Here is a 22,531-nt window from a genome sequence, read left to right as displayed (position 1 = left end):
CTTCTCTCTGCCCAGACATATCTATGGTTTGCAGATGACCCACAAAAGAAACACAAAAGATGGGTGACTATGCCAGTGGTGAAAATGCTAACAGCCCCTGACAAGCTAGGGCACAAACAATTCCTACATGACATACCTAGGCCATGGAATTGGTCAAGCAATCTCTTCTGCATAGGTAGTAAAACTATTCTGAACTGTGAGACATTTTGGGAACCTAGCAGATTGCATCAAGCAGCTCACTACACAAAGATCATCTGCATTTGCAATAGCCGCAATTATATGGTTATACACAATAGAGATACAGTATCCCTCTTTTTAGACTTTAATCTGTTAACACAATGGGAAGCCATAGAAACACTGAAGAAAATCCAAGCCATTACTTGTGATTTTCAGCAATAGTTTTTCTGGATGGCGAACGGAAGCCAAGAATACCCAAGCCAACAGATTGCCAGTTTACAATGCACTTGAAAACCCAACCAACCTACCCACCCACCGAAACAGAACACAAGTTGAACAATGGGTACCCCAGAAACCAATTTTTAGTACAGGTGACTTCTAAACTATTGCCAGCAGCTAATCTCCCATTCCTGGAAAAAGTTATTGTTTTTCATTAGCTTCTGAATCTGCAATGCAACTGCCAATATAAGAAACCCTTCTCAAACAGGTTCTACACTAGAATTTGGCACAGAGGAGCTGCTGGTTGCACCTTTTAACCAGGCACAATGGACAAATAATCACATTCATTCTTCTGAATTTCAGTATGTGAAACGATACATTACGAGATACTTTTCACAGTAGGGTTGTGAGGGAGGACATTTAAAAAAAATAAATCAGAAAAACATTATTCTAGGGAAAATTAAAAAATGAGAACCTGAGCTGCCTTTCCACAGCCCCTCCTGGTAAGCCAAACACTGTCTGCTGACTCACAGTAAGCAATAAAAAACAGCAATTGTGAATGCATTGGTGCCCATTCATGTGCCTGACTGAAGACAAAGAGTGTTGTGAAATAAAAGGAATAAAACCAAGGGAATAAAAATATCCAGAAAGACCACTCCCCATTTTCAACCAATCGTGGCCTAGCATGAGAGATACCTATACAACTCATAACTATTAACTATTATAGCAAGGATTTTCAAAGAGGCCTAGAGTATTAGACACCCAACTCCCATGAAAACTGGGCACCAAATACCTTTTGGCCTGTTGAAAATTCCAGCCTGCAACTTTATATATCTAAACAAGAAAGTGAAAGCTGCTTGCTCTTCCAAGCACAGGACTTTTGTTTTGAACAGTGAAATTCCTGTAGTACGGGACTGCATGTGAGACTGTCCAGGCTTTGTAGCTGGGTGAAAGAGTTACAACAAGATTTATGTTCCTAAAAGTCACTTAAAGTGCAGTTCTATTTCAAAGATTGACATCACCTTACTCAGAGCAGCTCCCTGTTATGTTCCAAGTGTCATCTGTAATGACAAATAAGTTTTTACTATTATTTATTCCTATTAAAAATAGAGGCAATGCAGCTAAAAGAATTAGCTGGATTCCATTCAGGTCTGGCCTACACCACAGCATTAGGGTGACCTAATTATGTCAGCGTACATACCACAGCCTTGCTCCCGCTGAGGTAAAAGCCTTAGTATACTGACATAACTCCACCTCCAGGAGAGACCCAGGGCTTATTTCAGTGTATTTAGCCTGACACAATGTTTCTGTAGACATTCTGTTACTTACAAGTACTGGTTGTCATTCTTGTCAATTTCACTATTCCGCTGGCACCCGGTTTCTCAGCACCCCGCCAGGAACAGGGCAGCCACACCAGGCTTCTTAGCTCCCCGCTGGGAATGGTGCAACCAACTGGACACTGGAGGCAGATCTCCCCTAGCCTGGCTGCCCCACAAGGCTCTCAGCTCCCCAGTGGAGCATGGCTGTACCCGACAGGAAACTCCACGCCCAGAGTCTGGTCAGCTGCCACGCTCTGGGTGAAGAGCCAAGAGCCCAACGGGGAGCCGAGAAGCCAGGTGTGGCTGCCCTGTTCCCCGCAGGGAGCCCAGGGGGAGGAAGAGGGGGTGGTAAGCCCAGCTTCTGGCAGGGAGCTGCGTGCGGAACTGAAAGCCCCGGCTGTCAGCCCCCACACTGCCCCTCTTAAATCGGTGGAAGCACTCCAAGTGAAGACACACACCACCAATAGAAGAAGGATTATGCGGACATGAACCATTGGCGGTAAATCAACCTAACATAGATCAACTTAAGTTTATAGTGTAGACATACCCTCTGTCTTACACAAAGGAATCAGTATTCTACTTGACAGTCCAAATACCTAAATTAAATCTGGGCAACCCCTTAAAATCTGCAGAATTGTATTTTCTTGTGATTAGAGAGAGGAGGAAAGAATTTTTATTTCAGTTCCTTGGCTGATTTGTAAGGTTGTCAGTTTTAAAAAAATTACTAGTGAGGCAATGTAGCCTGGTGGACAGAGCACTGGACTGGGACCCAGGAGAGTCTAATCCCAATTCTACTGCTGGGTACTATTGGGCAAATCACTTCAACTCTGTGCCTCAATTTCACCATCTGTAAAATAGGGATAATTATCCTCACCTCCTTTGTAAAGTGGTTTGAGATCAAGTGACAAAGAGCATGATATTCCTATAAACTGAGCAAAATGATCTGGAACTAACAGATCACTAGAAAGGCATAATGGGATTCCATGTTAACTATCACTTTTTGAAGGAGAACACCACTTTGAGAACCCGGCCAAGTATCCTTTTTTAGCATACAAGTCCTACAAAGGCGTTAAATTTAAACTTACCAGAGCTAGACAATTTAGTGGCATTCTTACTGAGAAAACTAAATGACTTCAAGTTCTAATACTCATAAAATGGCAAGTGTTTGCTTGAGAAAAAATACATACACTGCATCCACAGGTTAGTTTTTCCACCTAATTTTAAATTAGGCATTACAGAACCAAAAACATAGTAACCTACAAAGAAAAGCTAGTAGATTTATTTTAGGCAACACCAGAGCTATCTTAAAAGGGATTTTATTAAAGTTCAACTAACCTTATCTTAAAGTCTGACATAACTTTATATTAGACTGCTTTGTTTCGGCTACTGAAAGTAATATTTCTTTGGCATGGAAAATTTTAGTGCTAAGGAACATAAGTTACCAACCCCATCAACAAGGGCAGGTCCAAACAAAAAAATTTTTCCTCCTCCTCAGCACACAATCCTTAGTACTTTAGAATGTAGTACAAGATCTCACCTAACCAAATCAAGCATCTGAGCACCCACTGCCATTCTGTCAATGATTCCTCTGCAACAAAGTATTTCATTGATTAGTTTTTCTTTGTGGACTGCATTCATAACAGTATTTAGAGCAGCCTTTCAAAGTTCTGTTCCCAACAGACCGAGGATGAATGATTTTTTTAAAAAACCCCATCAAGATAGGGCAGAAAATTAGATTTTGTGCTTTGGTTTATAAACTTTCATGACAATTCTGATTTACAGAAAAAAGTGATGAAGCATAGGCAATTTACTTAATTCGGAATTATCACTCAAAAATCATATTTGATTACAAGAAACTTCAGACCCTTATTCTTACAGCTGTTTGATGCTTAACTATTTTGTCTGTCAATCATTTATCAGAAAAATGTTAGTAAAATACTTGATGGTATAACATTTTTTGTTTTGTTTTTTAAATATGGCACTTTCTACCTGATCCAGGTTTTGGAGGAAAGTAAATACATATTTTTTTAAAAAAAGTCACCATTACCAAACCAAGCAGTACCTTTTTGTTGTTCTTGAACAGCTTTTAAATCAAGTTTCCAGAATGTGGGAGAAAGAATTTAAGTTATGAAATGCCGAATAATTCATCCCAGCAGTGGTTTTTTGTGTTTGTTTGTTTGTAAGAAAAAGAAATGCATGAAGAAGAGTTGATGATTTGCAAGAATGAGTCAGTTCACATGAGTTGGCTGTGAGTTTGATGGCTTTTAACGTGTAGTTTAGGGAATAGAAGTGTATGCAAAAGAAAACAAGTCAAATTTTTACTCCATTTTTGAAACTTTTATGCACTCAGCTGCTTAACTGGAAGAAAGCAATCAGACAGATGACACTATCAATAGCTGGAGAGAGCAATAACTGACTATTATGTGACTTCAGTAGTTTTGAGAGTGAACCTAGGTTGATGAAAGCCACATCTATGTTATACCATTCATCAATCTGTGGACTGCTAGAAAACCACTGAGAAAGGATTGATTTACACTAGTTTACAGAAATTGAAAGCAAATTGCACACATCAGGAATATGAAAATATGGTGCCAACATTCTGTTCCCTTTCATATATATAGTTTTATAATTACGTTAACACTGTTCAACATCAGGCCTTAATATGTGGAACGTGGCTAAGCTGTAATTGTGGGAACCAATAACAATTTCGAATTGCATGATTTATGCATTTAAACATTCAACCATAGTGTTCCATGAATAGCTTTTTTCCTTTGGGTGTTTTAAAGATAAAGAGAACACTAATGCACAAATAGCCATCTTTCTATCATGCAGAACTCCAGAATACGAGATACATGTGCATGTATGCTTGTAAAAAGGCATTCCAGAATTTTAAAATTGAGTACAGTATAGTGTGCACAGCACATTATTTTAAAATACGTGGCATCTTATTTTTAAACTATTGGAAATCACTCCAAACATCTCAAACACACTTCAAAGAGGACAAGAAACACTGTATGGCAAAGATGAAATTTAAAAAAGGAATCATTAGAGCACAAAAACACTTGAAATTTTTCTCTAGGTTCGATAATTTAAGTTGCATTGTACTAACCTTACCAAGAGAAGATTTACGTGTGAGCTTAGGACAAATGAAAAATTTCAGGCCTGAGGGTAATTTTTTGCAAGAGTTATAAGCACTTCAATACAGGATCCTAAAATAATAGTGCCTTGACTACTACAAACAATCTATAGAATATTTCTATGTATGTTTTGGAGCATTTTAATATGCAAGTAGACTGTTTGCATACAAATTAAAAAGATAAAGCAGGCTGCATTTTTCTGCCAGGACTGTAGTATTTACAAAATAATGCATGACTTGACATTTGGGGATTTTTGCGTATGTGTAGGTGGATGGAAACAGTGAACTCCTTACACTCAGAACCTTGAAAATTGCCAACTTCAGCCATGGATTGCATGAAAGGTTAACAGAGAGCATGAGCTCAGGAACACAAAGAAGCACACCAGTGAATGCCCAGTGAGCTTTAACTTCTCCAAGGTAAACTGCCTAAAAATGAAGAGTAAAGTTGTTTAAGGTGGCTGATTCTAACATCTTTTACCATTCAAAACACAGCTTAAGTCATACTATAAATAGGAGGAGAGATTATTTAAAGAACAAGAGGCCCTTAAAATGACTTCCTCTCCCCCACCCCCACTTTTGCCTTCTTCCCTATGACCTCTCCTAAAACTTCTCTTCTTAAAACAATCCAACTGAAAAAGAACTAACAAAATCATTCCCTTGAATACAAGAACGTTCTGGAATGTGCATCTTCTGGAAGAGTAGTCAGCATGCTCCTATATCTGTGATTGATTCTTCAAACAAAAGATGAAAGACCTAGCCAAATAATGTACCTAGTCTGGAGTCAGCAGGTTTACAGCTATTCCTTATCCCTCAATATACTACAAATCTTTGTATAGTTGTGCAAGTTTAGTAGCAGACCCATTTCAAAAACAGTGAAGCTATAGGCTCCAGTCCTTGGGTCAAGCCCAGCTGCATGCAGCACAGAAACAGAAGGTGCTGGGAAAGAGAGACGTGACAATATTCTACCTTTATGGTTAACTAGGCTACCTACAGCTTATTTGGGTTTTGATGCAAGTTAGAGCAATCTAAGTGCTGCTCTAAACTGCGCATGGCTGTAACGGTCCCCCAAGAAGCTGTCATGGCATCCAGGAAACACCAGAGCACAAAAACACTCGAGACACATTCCCTCCTGGCTTAAATACACCCTACACTGGGGCTTTGTCTACACTGGAAATTGAACGACAAAACTTTTGTCTTTTAGAAGTGTTAAAAAATAAAAAACACCCCCAAAAGACAAACATTTTGCCAACAACAAGCGCCAGTGTGAACAGTGCTCTTGCCAACAAAGCTAACCCCACTCGTCGGGGGTGGAAGTTTTTTGTCAGCAGAAGAGAAGACAAATAGTGGCTACACTGCGCAACTTTTAGCGGCATGGCTATAGCGATACAGCCATGTCACTAAAAGCTGTGTAGTGTAGACATAGAATGTACATGCAAGATCCAGACTAATTCACCAAACAGTGTCACGTGAGGTCTCATAAAAACTGGTGTCACACTGGTTGTCACGATCACTGTGATATACATGTATGAATGCTGTGTAAGGAGTTATTTATATATAAGGCTACGTTTTTGTTACCAATATTTTTAGTGAAAGTCAGGGACAGACCACGGTCAATAAACAAAAATTAATGGAAGCTCGTGGCCCGTCCCTGACTCTCACTAAAAATATCCCTGACAGAATAGGGAGGCGAGTCCCCACCACCTGCCCCGACTGGGCAGCTGCAGGACCCACCTGCTGCCCCCAGCTGGACAGCTGCAGGGTGCCTCCATCAGTGTGGGGGCTGGGAGCTCCAGCCCCAGGGCAAAAAATGTCACAGAGGTCAATGGAAGTCACTGATTCTGTGACATAATCGTAGCTGTATTTATATACATGGAAAATTATGTTCTGAAACATCTGTTGTCCAGGGACTGGTTACCAGTAAAAATGAAAAACAGATTTTCTGTCAGAAAAGAAATGCTTATATAGTTGACTGTTCACATGTAAATTAAGTATTGTATGTTTCACAATGCTAATGAAGGACTAGGGAAAAACTTGAGAGAGAAAAGTAATAGGAAGAAGCAAACAGAGGAGGAAAGGCAGGAATATCAAAGGTTTCTGTGCTGTAATTGGGGGACAAAGACGACACCCTGTTATCCCTCACTGAAGAAGTAAGTGGACAGCGAATTTGCTTCATGAAAGCGGGATCTCATCCAGGCTTGGCTGAAAACACTGGAGAGAACTTCAGGTGAGATAAGCTTCTTCAGATAAGAAGATAACTTGCTAGTTAAGTTTAGTTTTTAAAAAGCATGTTATGATTTTGTTTTCTGTGTAACCATTTGTATTCTTACCATGGTAACCTGCATCTCTGTTCTTTGATTATGAACTTATTCTTGTTTTCACTATAGATATATCTAAGTGTTGTGATGCTAAGCACAGTGGTGATCCAGAGTTGAAGCTTACAAGCTGGTCTGTACTGTTTCTTTGGGAACAGCAGACCTGGTAATTCGATGAGTGTTCAGTGGATAAGGGGCTGGACACTGCAGAAATGCTCTGAGGATGGTAGTTAGTGTTTGCCTATTGCTTGCTACCTGTACATTCAGAGCAAGGCCTGTGGAGGCCTGGAAGTCAATGCTTGTGCTGCCAGAGGCTGGTGGTTTCAGGGAACTAATCCACCGCACCGCAAGCACAAACAAGACTTCCTCACACTAAGGGCAGTTGACGGTGAGGTGTCTCACAACCCTGGGTACTGTCACATTGTTCTATTCCGGAACTCACTGTGCAGTACACTTTTCTTAAAATGAACTTCAAAAATAAGTCTCAAATGACGAAGGGATTATTATGCTGATATACAGATATGCAGATATACAGTTTAAGGTGAACTGAAAGGCTATTGAATCTGCCCACACAAGTTCAGACCCTCATCTAATTTCTACGTTTTTCCTGCAGCTATGGAGCACATCATTGTCCCTGCTGACACTAGCAAAAGGACCCATTGCTGACTACGTGTCAGCAACAGATGCAGTTGAACTGGTGTTCAAAACTATTTGGTCAAGTCTACACTCGAAATTAATCCATTTTTAGCACTGGTTCAACTGCATCCATTGCTGACAGTGAGCAACTACAACAGGTTAATGTGATTGTATAGCAAGAGCTGCTAATATCTAAAGTATTACAGGAGCTTCAGACCTTACATCCTCTCAGATGTTAGCAAGGCCATCAATTATTGCAGAGATGAAATCCTGGCCCCACTGACTCTATGGTAGCTTTTGCCACTAATTTCAACGGAGCCAGCATTTCACTCAAGGCCTTATCAGGTAAAAAGTAGGATCTAATTTTAACTAATTTGCTTAAGTAGGTATATATATTCTGTAAAATCACCTGACATCCAAAACTTGTGTTTATTTTGGGAAAATATTTCATTACTCCATTAACTGCTTTATAACTATTCCAATTTTTAGACAGCTGTCTACTAGCAAAGACAGGTTTTGGAGTAGCAGCCGTGTTAGTCTGTATCCACAAAAAGAACAGGAGGACTTGTAGCACTGCCACAAGTACTCCTGTTCTTTTTACTAGCAAACAGTGCATCTACATTAAAATATCAAATTTTTAAAAAGTAGTCAGAATTTATAGATCTACTGTAGATATATTTCATATATAGATCCAAGGAATAATATTTAATGATAAAAAGTCATGCACAAGTACATTGGTCTACCCAGATACTTATAATGAACTCATTACTATACTAACTAAGCAGAGCTTGGAAAATCCATTGGCAAGTGTAAAGCTTTTCATGGCAAGTGAGAGTCCTAAACTAGTTCCTATACAGAATATAAGAACTCTGAAAAACAAATTTCCAGATGTAAAATGATGCAGAGTTGTTATTTGTAGCCCACAAACAGCTCTGGGCTAAATGCTCAAAGACACCTAGGAGAAAAGTGACATATTGCCTATTAATTTCAACTAAAGATTTGTCTACATCCCTGAAATAGCTTTGAATATCTCAGCTCTAATGTCGAAAGTTGCAAAGTTTTGACAAAAGAGTGAAAATAAGACTAATCAGTTTCACTACTGCTATTCAGAACTCTCAGGTCAAGGGGGAAATGAAAAAACTTGTCAGTTTCACACAGCTGCTGCTTAGGAAAGCAGCCAGAAGTATCAAAGCACTCTGGAATTTTGACTAGGCAAGAAGAGTCCAAAAATGAAGCTTGCAGGCAGCATAGCAGAGAGCCTACCCCACTCCAGCAGTCAGGAGGCTCTGGAAAAGCTAAGGGTATGTCTACACTGGATATGCTACAGCAGCACAGCTGCAGCTGTGCTCCTGCAGTGTAGACAAATATTACAGAGATGGAAGGGGTTCTTCCACTGCTGTTGCCACTGCTGTAGTAAATCCAACTCTGACAGGCAGTAGTTAGGTTAGTAGTTAGCAGTTTCTACACCAGGGCTTAAATCATCTTCATTACATTGAACAGGGAGTGAAGTTTTTCACAACTCAAAGATGTAGTTAAGCTGACCTAACTCTGTAGTATAGACCATCCCTAACAGGCAAAGCAGCCAAGAGGAAGACTGTGATGAAACTTCTGGCCTAGTAGCCAGAAACTGATCTAAAAAAACCAAAATCAAATTCCTGAGCAGGGCCCAAAGGGAATGCCTTGGTAGAAATTTCAACATCTTACCCCTTCCTAGTAGCAGCAAGGGGCTGGCTGTGCTTTTAACCAGATTGTTGATCTTAAGTCTTGCTACTGGAGCTCCCATCTTGTCCTTTATAGCCTTACCTGGCTAAGAAGTTATGACCTTCAGCCAGTAGGCAGCTGGTGCAATTTTCTACACACTGGGCATATTCCAAAACACCTAGTTGCAAAGGCTTAGAAAAGAAGGCTACCACTTTGATTGAAATCATTATGGAGTTAAATTTAAGTTGCATACATTGAATGCTCCAGTGATGTGCAAAAATTAAGCACTTTTTAATAAGAGCATGAAATAAGCTCTCATGGGTAACATTTCTTTGGTTTTTGCAGCTCTGTCAGTGTGGCAAAGTCTGTATCCTTCATAAGTAGGAAAACATCTACTCTACAGCTAGCTGCTTTACAATTTAACTGTTAATATCCTAGGACCTGCACCCACAGAACTTCAGGGTTCTCATAAGCTAAATAGAACCAGGCCTGGTCCATATTTGGATGGAAGGTCTCTAAAGAAAGACTTAAGTACCACAGGAAATGATGTTGATTGAAGAATGGCATTCTTCCCTATGAACCCAAGGTGGAAAGGAATGAATTGATTTTCATTAGAACACAGAAAAAGATCCTAACAGCTCATGATCGATAGACAATACCACTGGAGAAACTACTGTGTAATGGCACCAGCACATTCCCACACAGCTGTGGCTGCATTTCACTGGCAGCATCCTTATCAATATAATTTTAAGCGGTAATACTCTTTTTGGGTAAAGACATCATGTGCACACACCCTAACTAAACTACACGCTGCACCCCTTTCTTTAGCCACGAGGACTGTCGGGGAAGGCTGTAACTATCCTTTCTCATCATCAACCTCTGCCTAACTGGTAACCCATGCAATATGCGTGTCAGGTTGAGGCCCAGCCTCCCGCTGTTAGCGCCGCTCAGCTGCCTGGGCTTAGGCTCAGCTCACAGTAGGAGAGCTAAAGCCACTCATCTCCTCTCGCCGACGGGACTACTACAGAGACAGGAGCTGAGGGCTCGCTGCCAGTGGGCGAGCCGGCCCCGGCAGCTCGCAGCAGCGCTAGCCGTACTAGAGCAGGCCATACTCAGGGCCAGGGCAGGCAGCGACAGCGCACAGGGTAACACAGCGGGGCGCTGCTTCGTCACCCGGCAGGACTCGGGCTTGGCTTGGCTAGGAGGCCCCCGCCCTGCGGCTGGGCTCGGCTGCGGGAGAGTGCTGCCAACCTCACCTCTCCCCACGGGAGCAGAAAACTCCCCAGGGCTCGGAAACTCAGTCGGCGGCAGGAAGCTGCGCGGCCTCGCCCACCTCCCCACCGGCGCTGCTACCGGCACGGCCTCCCGGGCCCGCCCCCCTCACCTGCCGCACGTTGCTGGTCTCGGACACCGCGAACTCCTCCTTCTCTTTGGGGGTTTTCACGGTGACTTTGATGATCCGCGGCTCCGAGGAGGCGGCTCCTCCCGGGGCGGGGGAATCCGGGGGGCTGCGGCCCCCGGGGGGGCTCTCTCCGCTCTCGGCCATGGCGGGGGAGGAGGCCGCTTACTCGAGGTCTCGCTCGCTCTCGCTGCGCGGGGCACGCTACGTAAACCCAGCCCCTCACCGCCGCTGCCTCGCGCGCCGACACCAGGAAACACTCGCGACACTCTCACTCCAGGAGAGTTAAACGGAAACAACCCATCTCAGGCGCGGCGCGCAGTGATGACGTTGCGAATGAGGGAAGTTACTAGAAAGGGATGTTGTCTCGCCTGGCGTGGGGCACACAGGTCAGCCTAGCGCGCATGTGCAACGAGTGTTGCGCAGTATCAACTTGATAGCAGTGCGCAACCCTGTCCACTGAAGGCTCTAGGTTAGTCGCTGTGAGACTCCTTCCGGTTCGCATGCATAACCAGTGCGCCTGCGTATGTCACCTGACCGGGCTAGAGCGATGGTGCGTTGTGTTCGCTTTGCTTAGTGCGCATGTGCGGCCTTTTCCCTTCCGCTTGAGCGTTGGAGGGCGAGTCGTCAGTGGTTCCTGACTGTCTGGGTTGGAACCTAGGAGAGTCCCGCCTCCCTCTCTTGGTGCTCCGCTGTCTCCAGCACTCCCAGCGTGCCCGGGACTTGCTCATTGCTGGGGCTTCTGAAGCAGCCAGGCCCCCTGGTTTCACTCTGCAACATGCATGGTGCACAGCAAGGGGCCTGGAGATAGCTGCGCTCCAGGCCGTGTGGGCGGCCGTTATGCCCGACTCTGGCACAAGTAAGGTAAAGCACCAGGTACAGCCCACCCGCCGCAATGAGTGAAAATCTGCGTCCCCTTTATGCAGAGCTGCTAGGGCATGGTGTCATGCATCTCACCTGACGCATGGGGCAGCTTCGTCACATCACTCGACCCACTCCCCCCATCATTGGTAAATTGTCAGGTGTGTGTGAGACACCCAGGGTCTCATAGGCTAGGGGGTGAAAGAAGTGCTCTTCTCACCCCATTGTCACTGCCATAGATCAGTGGTTTTCAGCCGTTTTTCATTTGCAGACCCCTAAAAAATTTCAAATAGAGGAATGTACCCCTTGGGAAACCTTAGACCTAGTCTGTGGAGCCCCAGTTGAAAACCACTGTTCTATCATAACCACCTTTCGCAGACCCCGTAGATATAATCCGTGGACCCCCAGGGTCCATGGACCACAGTGCTACCTGAGAGGTTGCAAAAGATCCAGGCGGATCTGCTTAGTATAGGGCGTAGATCTCCAGTCTGGCCCTATCATATCTTCTTTGCCACAGTGCTTTCCAGAACACCTGCCAAGTTGTGCTTGGTTGTGCTGGCTGTAAGCCCTAGCCTCCACTCTGCTCCCAGCCCCAGGAATAGAATCCTGGGAAACTGTTACCCACCATTCCACTGCTGGCTTACAGTCAAACAGCTGTATAACCCATTGGTAAAGTGCCACATTCCCTCTTCCAGTTGGCCTGTATACAATATAATACCCTGGTTTTGCTACCAGTTACCCCTACTGGAAGAGATGTGCAACATATAGATGAAAATTCTGGGTTCAAACCTTGTTAATGACCCAGGTAGAGTCAATCAGGGGAAGAATTTGCTGGATGGTAAAACTAGACAAATAATAGTGTGGCCAGATTATGGAATTTACATCACTACGCTCCCACAAATTAGTCACATACCCAGAAAAAGATCAGAGTGAAAGGCAAATCTTGTTCCCTGCCTCCACTTCTGTGGTGTCTTGTCAGCAAAATTGGTGCAGGCCTGCATATCAGAGCAGAATTACAGGGTGCTTTTTCCTTGTGTGGTATGGAGTGGCAGTGGCTCCCTATGCTCTAATGCAAAGGAACAGGGCAAGAAGAGGATCGGCTGCTATATAGAAAATTCTATACTTCTATACACATTTAAAGTGGGCTAAAGCCATAGGATTAATGCAGTCTCAGCTCCCCAACCACTCCAACGCTGGCAGTGAAGACTGTTTCACCCCCTTCCTCATGGGGATTTCCTTAGAGCTCCACTACCAATCCTGGAATCTTTACTCAGGATCTTGCTGTCATAAACATTCACCATTTTGAAAGGCTGCAGAATTATAACAGAGGCATCCACAGCAATACCACTGTTAAAGTGTAAGAGAAAGTGTGGTAACGTATCTATAGCACCTTCTCTGTTACCAGTTTAGGCAGAACTGTGAACTGTGCAGCCTGGAAATATGGTCAGATGGCAGAGAGATGTGGATCTCCACCCAAGAGAGGCAACAGCTAGGGAGCTGACAGCCTGAGAATGGGTGCCCTTGCTGGAGCGTGGGAGTGGAAATATAGGTGCATTTGCCCTGAACTGTAACAGTTCCAGCAGTGCAGAGCAGTGGAAATTGTCTTGAAATAGCATTTTATACAGAAATCAAGCATCAGATTGGGGATCAGAATTTCATTTGCAGTCTACAGACTAGAGATATACGAGTTGGGGTAACCTAGGAGCTAGTCTAAGTTTTACATATATTTGAATCCCACCTACAAAGCAGTTGTACAATTGGGAATGTCACAAAATAATGTATTCTTACAAATATTAAGAATTACACAGTGCCACATTGTTTGGAACAGCCCTTTTATAAATTTTCAGTTTGAATGAGGCAGATTACTAATGCCTTGATTCAATGAGAACATTTAAAAAAATGGGAACAAGTAATTTACTGCAGGCTGGTTGTGGAGAATGACTTACTAATGCACTAGAGAGGGTCCTCATCATAGAATTAGTCAACTGGGGGGGGGGGGGGAGAGTTCATCAAGAAATTAAAGATTTCTTGATCCACCTACTCCTTTCAGTCCAGACGATAAGGAAGAGTCAGTTTGTTGAGTTTCAACATCTTTTTTTTTCTTGCCATTTTCTCAGGGGACAAAAAAAACAATGTATTTGTTCAGAGACATTAAACTACACTGGTGTGAACCCATCTTACACCTTTTACCCAGCAGCATATGAGAACCAGAAAGTGAAACTAACCCTAAACATAGGATTTTTACAACTGTTCTAGTTTCTTCCCTCTACAGGCTATGTATGCACTGTAGATGGGAGGTATAATTGCCAAGCTGGGTACACACACTAGCTTTGCTCAAGCTGACATGCTAAAAATAGCAATGTAGTCATGGCAGCACTGTCTAGCCCAGGGGTGGCCAACCTGAGCTTGAGGAGCTGCCTGAATGTACCAGTGTACACTCCCAAAGAGCGACAGTAATACGTCAGCAGCCCCCCATCAGCCCGCTCCCCGTGCCTTCCACCCACCAACAGCCCCACCGATTAGCACCTCTCCCTCCCTGCGCCTCCCGATCAGCTGTTTCATGGCATGCAGGAGGCTGGGGAGGGGGAGAGGGCGCTGCAGGCTCAGGGGAGGGGCCAGGAAGGGGTGGAGTTGAGGGTAGGGCCTGTGCCACGGGTTGAGCAGTGGGCACCCCCTGGCCCATTGGAAAGTTGGCGCCTGTAGTTCCAGCCCCAGAGTCAGTGCCTATACAAGGAGCTGCATAGTAACTTCTGAAGAGCCGCATATGGCTCCAGAGCCACGGGTTGGCCATTCCTGGTCTAGCCTTCTGAGCACATAACCAGGATCTCAAAACAGGACTGTATTTGGGTGGCAAGTGTGAGCTGTTGTGGCACACTGCTATTTTCAGTATGTCAGATTGAGCAGAGCTAGCATGTGTTCATCTACCCAAACTGAAAATTACAGCTCCCAGCTGCAGTATAGATATTAGTAAGGGTAAGTAGATTTAAAAAAAAAATTAAAAAAAAATAAAGAGTATCTTGACAATGTTCTTTCAACTCGTACTCCCCTTCTTCACTTCACTCTTTTTCTTCTTGCCCTGCTCCTTGTCCTTTCCCTTTTCTCAGCTAGTTTTTCTGCATCAATTTCTGACTACAAGTGCTATGTCATTTGGTATAAAAAAGTTCTTTGGTGCAGGGAGTTAACTTTTTCCTTTTGTCATTTTCCTATTGCTACAGTTTGAACATAGGAAAGCTGAAGTTTTGCAGTTAGAGGGGCAGATTCTGGCATAATTCTGGAACTAGTTTGGGGCATTTACATCTGTGTGGCATCAAATTCCCTGGCCAGCCAAACTTTGCGCAATTCTGCTTCCATAGGAGAAACAAAACCTTTGATGGGAACAGACTCAGCTATTATGATAATATAAATGAAAATCTTCTGATATAACTGAATGTTTGTGCAAAGATTTTAAATAGTTTTTGTTAATAAACTGATTTTAATATATTGTTGTATTTAACCCAACAAGGTATATCATTTGCATTGTGCTAGGATAGTGCTGCTCTTTGGTCGCACTGGTAACTACCAGGCTGATGGCTGAGTATTCCAGCCACCAAAGAAACAGTGATACGCTCCCTGAAGTGCGTATCAATTACGTATTAATTTTCAACAAAACCCTTTAAAGAGTGGAAGGTGTGACTTATATTTCTACACATAAGGAGCAAAATAGATCCATCCAGGTCAGTCCTCCCTTACTGATCTAAATTACCATAGGAACTGCAAATTCTGCAACTGTTGTGTTAGTTAATGAACATTCTTGATAGGACGCTCAACTTTTATGTTAACCAATTACTTCACTTGTTATTAATTACTCCAGGACCAGTTGGCTTTTTCCTCACACACCAGTCCTGTGCAACCACTGATTTCAAAAAGGCTTTGAGTTTCAAATTAAAGTCAAGCTTGCAAAGAAAAATATATGTCTATAGGACCCCACCAGTGCAATAGCTGAATGATTCTTAAACAATGAACTTGTCCTTGCAACACCCTTGTGAGGTAGGAAAGTATCTTTCTGAGCTACAGAGATTAAGTGACTCGCCCAAGATTGGAATTGGGAGCTAAACCCAGACCAGTGTCCCAGTCCAGTGCTTTAGGTCCCTAGCTTCTATTGAAAAGGCAATGGGAGTTAGGGACCTGTCATTTATATCTTTGAAAATCTCTCATGTAATGACACAGTCTATTTACAGAGAGTTTAAACCAATAAGCATTTACAGCTACAAGCTGTAGTTGTGCATGTTTGTTTGGGGGATTGTGGAGAATGGGAATGAAGGGTATTTCATGGCACTAGAATAAGTTAATATTACTGTAGATTTGGTCCCATTGTGATGCAGGGTACGCAAAGCCCTGGTTATACTCCAACATGCTGGCCTTACTAAAGGCTTGGTTTAGGTACTGTAAAATCAAATAGGCAGTATGCTTTTTTATTGCAAATAAATTTCCAGCAGCCATGTTCTTGGTTTCAATAAGAGTCTCTCACCGACATATTTACAGACAGATGAATGGTATTATGGAGACACTTTCCCCAGGGCACTCATATCCTAACAAGAGCTAAACAATATTGATAATTAAATGGTAAAAAAAAAACCTACATAAATGCGGAGTTAAGGTTTCTTTGTGGTATGTTGTTCCTCTTGCAGGATGTTGAACTGATCAAAACTCAAACTTCTGAAACCCAGGAAATACACAGTTAAGGTTACCTATGCAACCTTAACGTTGCCTTCTTTCAGCAAGGCCCCAAATACGCTCCATTGACACACATGCCTTTACTCTGCCAACCCGAGAGTTAGTGAAATGTACAAGCTATTCACCTTTTAAAACCATTCACTCTCCCCCATAGGATTCCATCTAACATTAATAAGGGACACAAAAACAAAAAATTGACTACATTAATGTGAACTAGGAACCTTTCAGTTCGTTACCACAGTGTCCACATGGGAAAGTTACAGCACAGCACTTTGGTGCACACTGCTATTCATACCCCTGTAGTCTGAACAAACCCTCAGTCTTTAGTACCTCTGACTCAGTTTTACAGTACAATGCAGCAAAAGAAAACCAAGCGGGGCTGTAACTTGAGAAGCCCTCAGTCAAATGATCCCAAATTGGGACCACTAATGCTACTCCTCGCACTCTTATGGGGCACATCAAATTTCAAAGCAATTGGATTAACTGTTCAAAGTTTAGAGAACTTACAAGAATAGAGCTTTAAAACATAAAATGGCAGGAATGGAAACTCTCTAGTCATCTTTTTGTATTGGGGCACGCAGAGTGTTAAATTGTACATTTTCTTAAATACCATTCTGGATCACCCAAAGATTTAGTGAGTGCCCAGCACTATCTTGGATAAAACTTGACAGACTATTTTTACCCTAGCTCATCAACCATTTGATCACTAGCTTTGGACAAAAACCCCACCTAGAAATCTTTTTTAAATGCCTTTTTATTTTCTGGGGCTTATATTTCTGAAAATCATGGCTCAAACTCCTCCAAATTTGGGTCACTAATCCTATACTGCACCCTTCTAACACACACTTAATTTCAAAAGAAATCCAACTAAGTTTACTAATTTTAGAGGAATTAGAAAGGTTGACCTTTAAATAGATGTAATAATGCAACCTATTCTAAAAAGCAAGAGTTTAGACATACAAATGAAAGAGTAAATTTTATTGACTGATAAACTAATTATGGCATTAACAGCAACAATGTTTGAGCTCTGCTAGAACAGTTCTCTGCTTTTTTCTTTAAACTAACAGAAAGTGCAACAAATTAACTATTTAGAATGTCAGTCAAATTAGTAATGGTTAGTCTCTTTCCAAAAAAACTGCATAGCTTTGCAGTGTACAACAAATATATACATTTCTGCAAAACCCTGAAGAACAAGATTTGATTTTTTGCTTTCAACTTGATGGCAAGTATGATCACCTGCATTGGTCAGATTCTGAGTTTCTTTTCCCTTTTCTCCCACCCTGTAGAGGAAAAGTGAAATGGTAAACTAAAAAAATACCATTTGACATATTTGAATATTTAGTAAGAGATACATATGGGTATAAAGACATGCACGTCAGTTAAATGATTTTTTGATTGTTTAAATCTTGAATTGTATAGCATTTTACATACACAAGTCAAGCATTATTATCTGAGCACCAAAAGTGCTGTACAAAATAGATGAAGATAGTTCTTGCCTCAGGGAACTCACAAATGAAGAGAATGACTGACAACACATGATTAAGCAAAGAATTTTAAAAAACACTTTTGTTAGAACTATTGAAAGGATTCACAGACAAAGTGTGTTTTAAGGCAATACTCAAATTAAGAAGTGGTGTGCAGTGTGGGGCTCAGGTCACTGCTGGCGTGAACTAAAGTAAATGGTGGAGGCTCTGTAACAAAGTCTTTAAATCAAGAACGGAGGACTTCAATAACTCAGCCAGAGGTTATGGGCCTATTACGGGAGAGGCTGGGTGACGTTCTATGGACTACAATATACAAGAGGTCAGACTAGATGATCATGATGCTCTCTTTGGGCCATAAAATCTATGAGTCTTTTGGTGCACAAATATGAGAGGGAGCTCAAACAGGTGAGGGAGGTCATGGAAGACAGTGCAAAGACAAAAGTGGGAGAAGGGGTCCTTTGATAGACAACCTAAGAGAATTATAGGAAGGAATAAAAGTAGAAATTGTGATGGTGTAATTGTGCAGTGCCCTTAAACAGACGGCAAGCTTGAACTTCGCACAAAAAGAAAGGCAGCAAAGGGGATTAAATGAGGAAGGAGATAATAGGAATGGAGGAAAAGGAACATTTTAAAAAGCAGAATTTGAATAGAGAGGGAGGGAAGAGAAGAGGACACTACAATAATCAAGACAAAGATGAGGATTTTTGTAGGAATAAAAGATGGATTTTGGAGATCTGGAGGAAGAAATGAGAGAAATTAGCAACAGCATGGATATTAGAGAAAAGTTAAATGCAGCAGTAAAGTTGTAAGTCTGAGTGACAGGGAATATGATGGAGTTTGATGGTAACAGGAGTGTTTGTTTTTGTTTTGCTTGGTTGGTTTTTAAGTATTAGTGGTGTGGCATGCTGGATGTGTGAGTGAACAGAGAGTGAGAGGTCAAGGTATGCTTGTACACATTTGGGAATTACTGTAAAAATAATTTACACTGAGTGTATGAGATCATTCCTGTGAAATGCACAGGGAAAAGCAGGTGAAATTGAGGATAGAGCATCATGGAATATCAGAGAGGGAAGATGTTAAAGCAATGAGAAAGAATAATTAGATTCTAATGCAATAATGAGGTATTGTCATGGGATGAACATGCAGGACTCCAGCATAAACAAACAAACAGCAGCAGCTCGAAACAAGAGAGCTTACTGTTTACACCCAAGTCTATGCAGCTACTTGAAAACTTTCTATTTTAACTTACAAGTGATGAGCTTTCCCTATAACTAAGGATAGGATTAAGTCATGGATTCCGTGATTTTAATAAAACTCTGGGACTCCTTCGGCTTCAGTCCCCCATGGTGATCAGCCCTTCCCGCTCCCCTGGTTATTTTTAGTAAAAGTCATGGACAGGTCGTGGGCTTCTGTTAATTTTTGTTTATTGACTGCAACCTGTCCATGACTTTTACTAAAAATAACTGACAAAATCTTAACCTTACCTATAACTGAAGCAATATTTTCTTTCAGCATTGTTTTAAGTCTTTTTCCAAAGGAAATACTACCATACAGAAATAAGCACAGCATCTTATTGCTGTGAAATCAAATAATTTCACTATTTTGAAGGTGCTCATAATTGAATAAGTATAAAAACATGCAAGTGTGAAAATTCAGCTTACATGAAAACAATTTCAAACATTTTTTCAAGTCTTATATTTCATTAACAAAAATTGATCTATTGCTGAGCCAAGTAGAAAATGCCACATTAAAAAGCACAGATCATTAAATGCACTCTTCTATATATTAAAAGCAAAATTAAAATCTATTTCATTTATCTCATTTGAAAGGTTTGCCACGGGTGGAGAAAAAGCCATTATTCAATCTACTAAGACTTGCACTTGGCTTCAGGTTACCTGTCCCAGATAAGAAAAATATACAAGATCAAGTTACTAATTTAGATGTAGTCTTATATTCAGAATGTTAAGAGTATATAGAAGCAACAAAGATGTGTAATCTTGTTTACCTGTATAATTCAAGTAGGTTTTGAGGCACAAAATGGAAGACTAAATCCATTCAGTCACCCAAGTAAATGTGTAACTATGCTTCAGTTTTGTTACTGTTTTTCTAAAAAAAGTCCATTTTTAAGATCGCCTAGGTAGTAGCAACTTTAGCAACTACAGATACATTACCTTCAAAGGAACTATTCAAAAGTAAAGATTCTCTTGCATCAATGTTTCCATAGACCATTAGAATTATACTAGACATTGGTGAATTTCTAAAGACAATATAAAAAAAAATACCTGATATTTTGTTAGTTCTGCTTGTAATAATTTCACTTTAGATCTTTCTTGTTCTAATGCAGCATGAAGTGTAGTCACCTACAACAATTTTTTTAAAATGTTACAGAATTATCTTAATCTCCAAACACACACACTCCCTGAACATTTCTGCTGCAGTTCAACAGCCTAAATTTTTTTTTTATATAAATAAAATTTTTAAAAAGTGTTGATTGGAAGAGATATTTAATTTATTCAAGAAAATTATTATTCTCAAAATGATCAAAATTTGATGTACCACACAAAGTGCAAGTAGTATTCCCTAAGTCTCTATTAGTTCCCAAGTGCCTCTTTGTGTTTGCCTGAATAATGTGATATGAAAAGTGACAGTTTTCTTTCAGATTTTACTTTATGTCAGCGTACTGTAACTGATGTAATTTAATGCAACACAATTGATTCAATTACCTCACCCTTAAGTAGTGATTATCTCAGCATTCACAATTAATGGAAACTGAATTATACTATTTCGTGTCATTCTATGACATTGCACAAATGGAATACTGGATCAAGTTTAATATTTTAATTAAAAACCACTGCAAAGCCAAAACAAATACAGAAATATGGTGCGTACTCCCTATACTATGTTCATATAATAAATGTTAATGCTTCGTTTTGGAAATCTGCTCTTCTGCAGTAGAAATCTCTGAATGCACAAATGCCATTTAACAAAGGGTAGTTGGATTTTATATACTCTGTCCATTAACACAAAGGAATTCTGCGCTTATTTCTGTGCTTATACCCATTTTCAGTTTGGCTTTGCTGTTTGCCTTCATATACTATTTTTAAAAATATTCACAAGGTTTAATTTTTATAAAAAAAAAACAAAAAAAAAAAACTTACCTGTAAGGTCAACTCATTCTTGATACTCTGAGATTCATCAACCTGTAGAAGTATTTCTGCTTTGTCTTTCACTTAAAAAACAAAACAAGAACATTAGGCTGTCTCTGTGTTTAGAAGTCTTTAAATATAACGGTAGTTGGGGTTTTGCTTGATCCATTTTTTTGCTACCCTTAGGATATTTCCTCAGTCATCATTGAAGGCAGGACCAACCATAGAAGTTGCCTGGAGCCTACAGGATATTACCATTTCCAGTAGCAGCAGCCTGTGAACATAGGAAGCTTTTTAGGCCTTTTAGGAAACTTTCACTGCCTGCACCTGTATGGGATCCCACAGACTTCACAGAGACTTACTATGGACACAGGTCCACCTGCATGGTTCTCTGGGTATGGATGGAGCTTGAGATGGTAAGCTTTCCAAAGCCATGCCTTAAATCAATGTGAAAACCTTGGTTAAAGTTTTAAATACATAGCAAAATTAAGGTGTGCTGAACCTACATACTGGTTACTTTCTTTGAAGGTTGTGGATAATTCAGAATAGTGCTATCATTATAAACCCCTACTGTACATGTGAAAATTGGGATTTTCAAGGCTCAATTGTACCACATTCAAGCTAGTTTTTACCAAAAAACACATTAATTTTTCCTCAGTAAGTGTTCCATCAAATTAATCTTTTTCCCTCAGCTATTTCAGCAAGAAATCTAGTAAAAGAGGTGGTAAGATTATTATTTTATAATAGGACATTGTTTCCACATAGGGTTGCCAATTTTATACTCGCACAAAATGGAACACCCTTGCCCCGCCCCTCCTCCGAGGCCCCGTCCCCGTTCACTTTATTCCCCTTCCACTGTCACTCGCTATCCCCCCATAACTCTCTCTCATTTTCACTGGGCTGGCTCAGGGGGTTGGGATGAGGGATCCGGCTAGGGATGCGGCCAGAAAAGAGGAGTTTAGGGTGCGGGAGGGGGCTCCAGGCTGAGGTAGGGGGCTGGGGTGTGGGTTATTGGGTGAGGCCAGAAACGAGGGGTTCAGAGTGTGGGATGGGGCTCGGGGATCTGAGATGCCAGCTGAGTGCAGACTCTGGGGTGGGGCTGGGGATGAGGGGTTTGGGGTGTAGGAGAGCGCTCTGGGCTGGGACCAAGGGGTTTGGAGGGCAGGAGGGGGATATGGGCTGGGGCACAGAAGGGTGTCACAGGTGCAAGCTCTGGGTGGCGCTTACCTTAAGCAGCTCCCAGAAGCAGCAGCATGTCCCTCCCTCCGGCTCCTATGCAGAGGCGCGGCCATGCTCTGTGCACAGCCCCATCTGCGGGCACTGCCGCCGCAGCTCCCATTATCCGTGGTTCCTGGCCAATGAGAGCTGCAGAGCCAACGTTTGGGGCGGGGGCAGTGTGCCAAGCCCTCTGGCCGCCTCTACACGTAG

The 22,531-nt window shown here is 41.7% G+C and overlaps 2 protein-coding genes across 5 annotated transcripts in view; both read right to left on the bottom strand.

The window, feature by feature from the left end:
• The window catches only part of UBQLN1 (ubiquilin 1), a 34,872-nt gene extending 23,626 nt beyond the window's left edge, over positions 1 to 11,246 (bottom strand). Inside the window, exon 1 of one of the 2 annotated variants that reach the window (XM_084629702.1) lies at positions 10,885 to 11,246. In XM_084629702.1, the coding sequence (XP_084485828.1) occupies positions 10,885 to 11,046 (162 nt within the window). In that variant the 5' untranslated portion in view covers positions 11,047 to 11,246. The remainder of the gene's footprint in view (positions 1 to 10,884) is intronic. The other variant, XM_084629701.1, reaches the window with a different exon arrangement.
• A 6,199-nt stretch (positions 11,247 to 17,445) lies between these two features.
• GKAP1 (G kinase anchoring protein 1) overlaps positions 17,446 to 22,531 on the bottom strand; it is a 41,711-nt gene continuing 36,625 nt past the window's right edge. For all 3 annotated transcript variants that reach the window (XM_084628639.1, XM_084628637.1, XM_084628638.1), the window contains exons 10-12: positions 21,116 to 21,186; positions 20,240 to 20,317; positions 17,446 to 17,753 (exon numbers count right to left, since the gene is read on the bottom strand). In XM_084628639.1, the coding sequence (XP_084484765.1) occupies positions 17,706 to 17,753; positions 20,240 to 20,317; positions 21,116 to 21,186 (197 nt within the window). In that variant the 3' untranslated portion in view covers positions 17,446 to 17,705. The remainder of the gene's footprint in view (positions 17,754 to 20,239; positions 20,318 to 21,115; positions 21,187 to 22,531) is intronic.

The sequence above is a fragment of the Lepidochelys olivacea genome, assembly GCF_965140295.1.
Source record: "Lepidochelys olivacea isolate rLepOli2 genome assembly, chromosome: 5".
NCBI classification, from domain to species: domain Eukaryota; kingdom Metazoa; phylum Chordata; order Testudines; family Cheloniidae; genus Lepidochelys; species Lepidochelys olivacea.
This window is presented reverse-complemented; position numbering and strand designations above follow the sequence as displayed.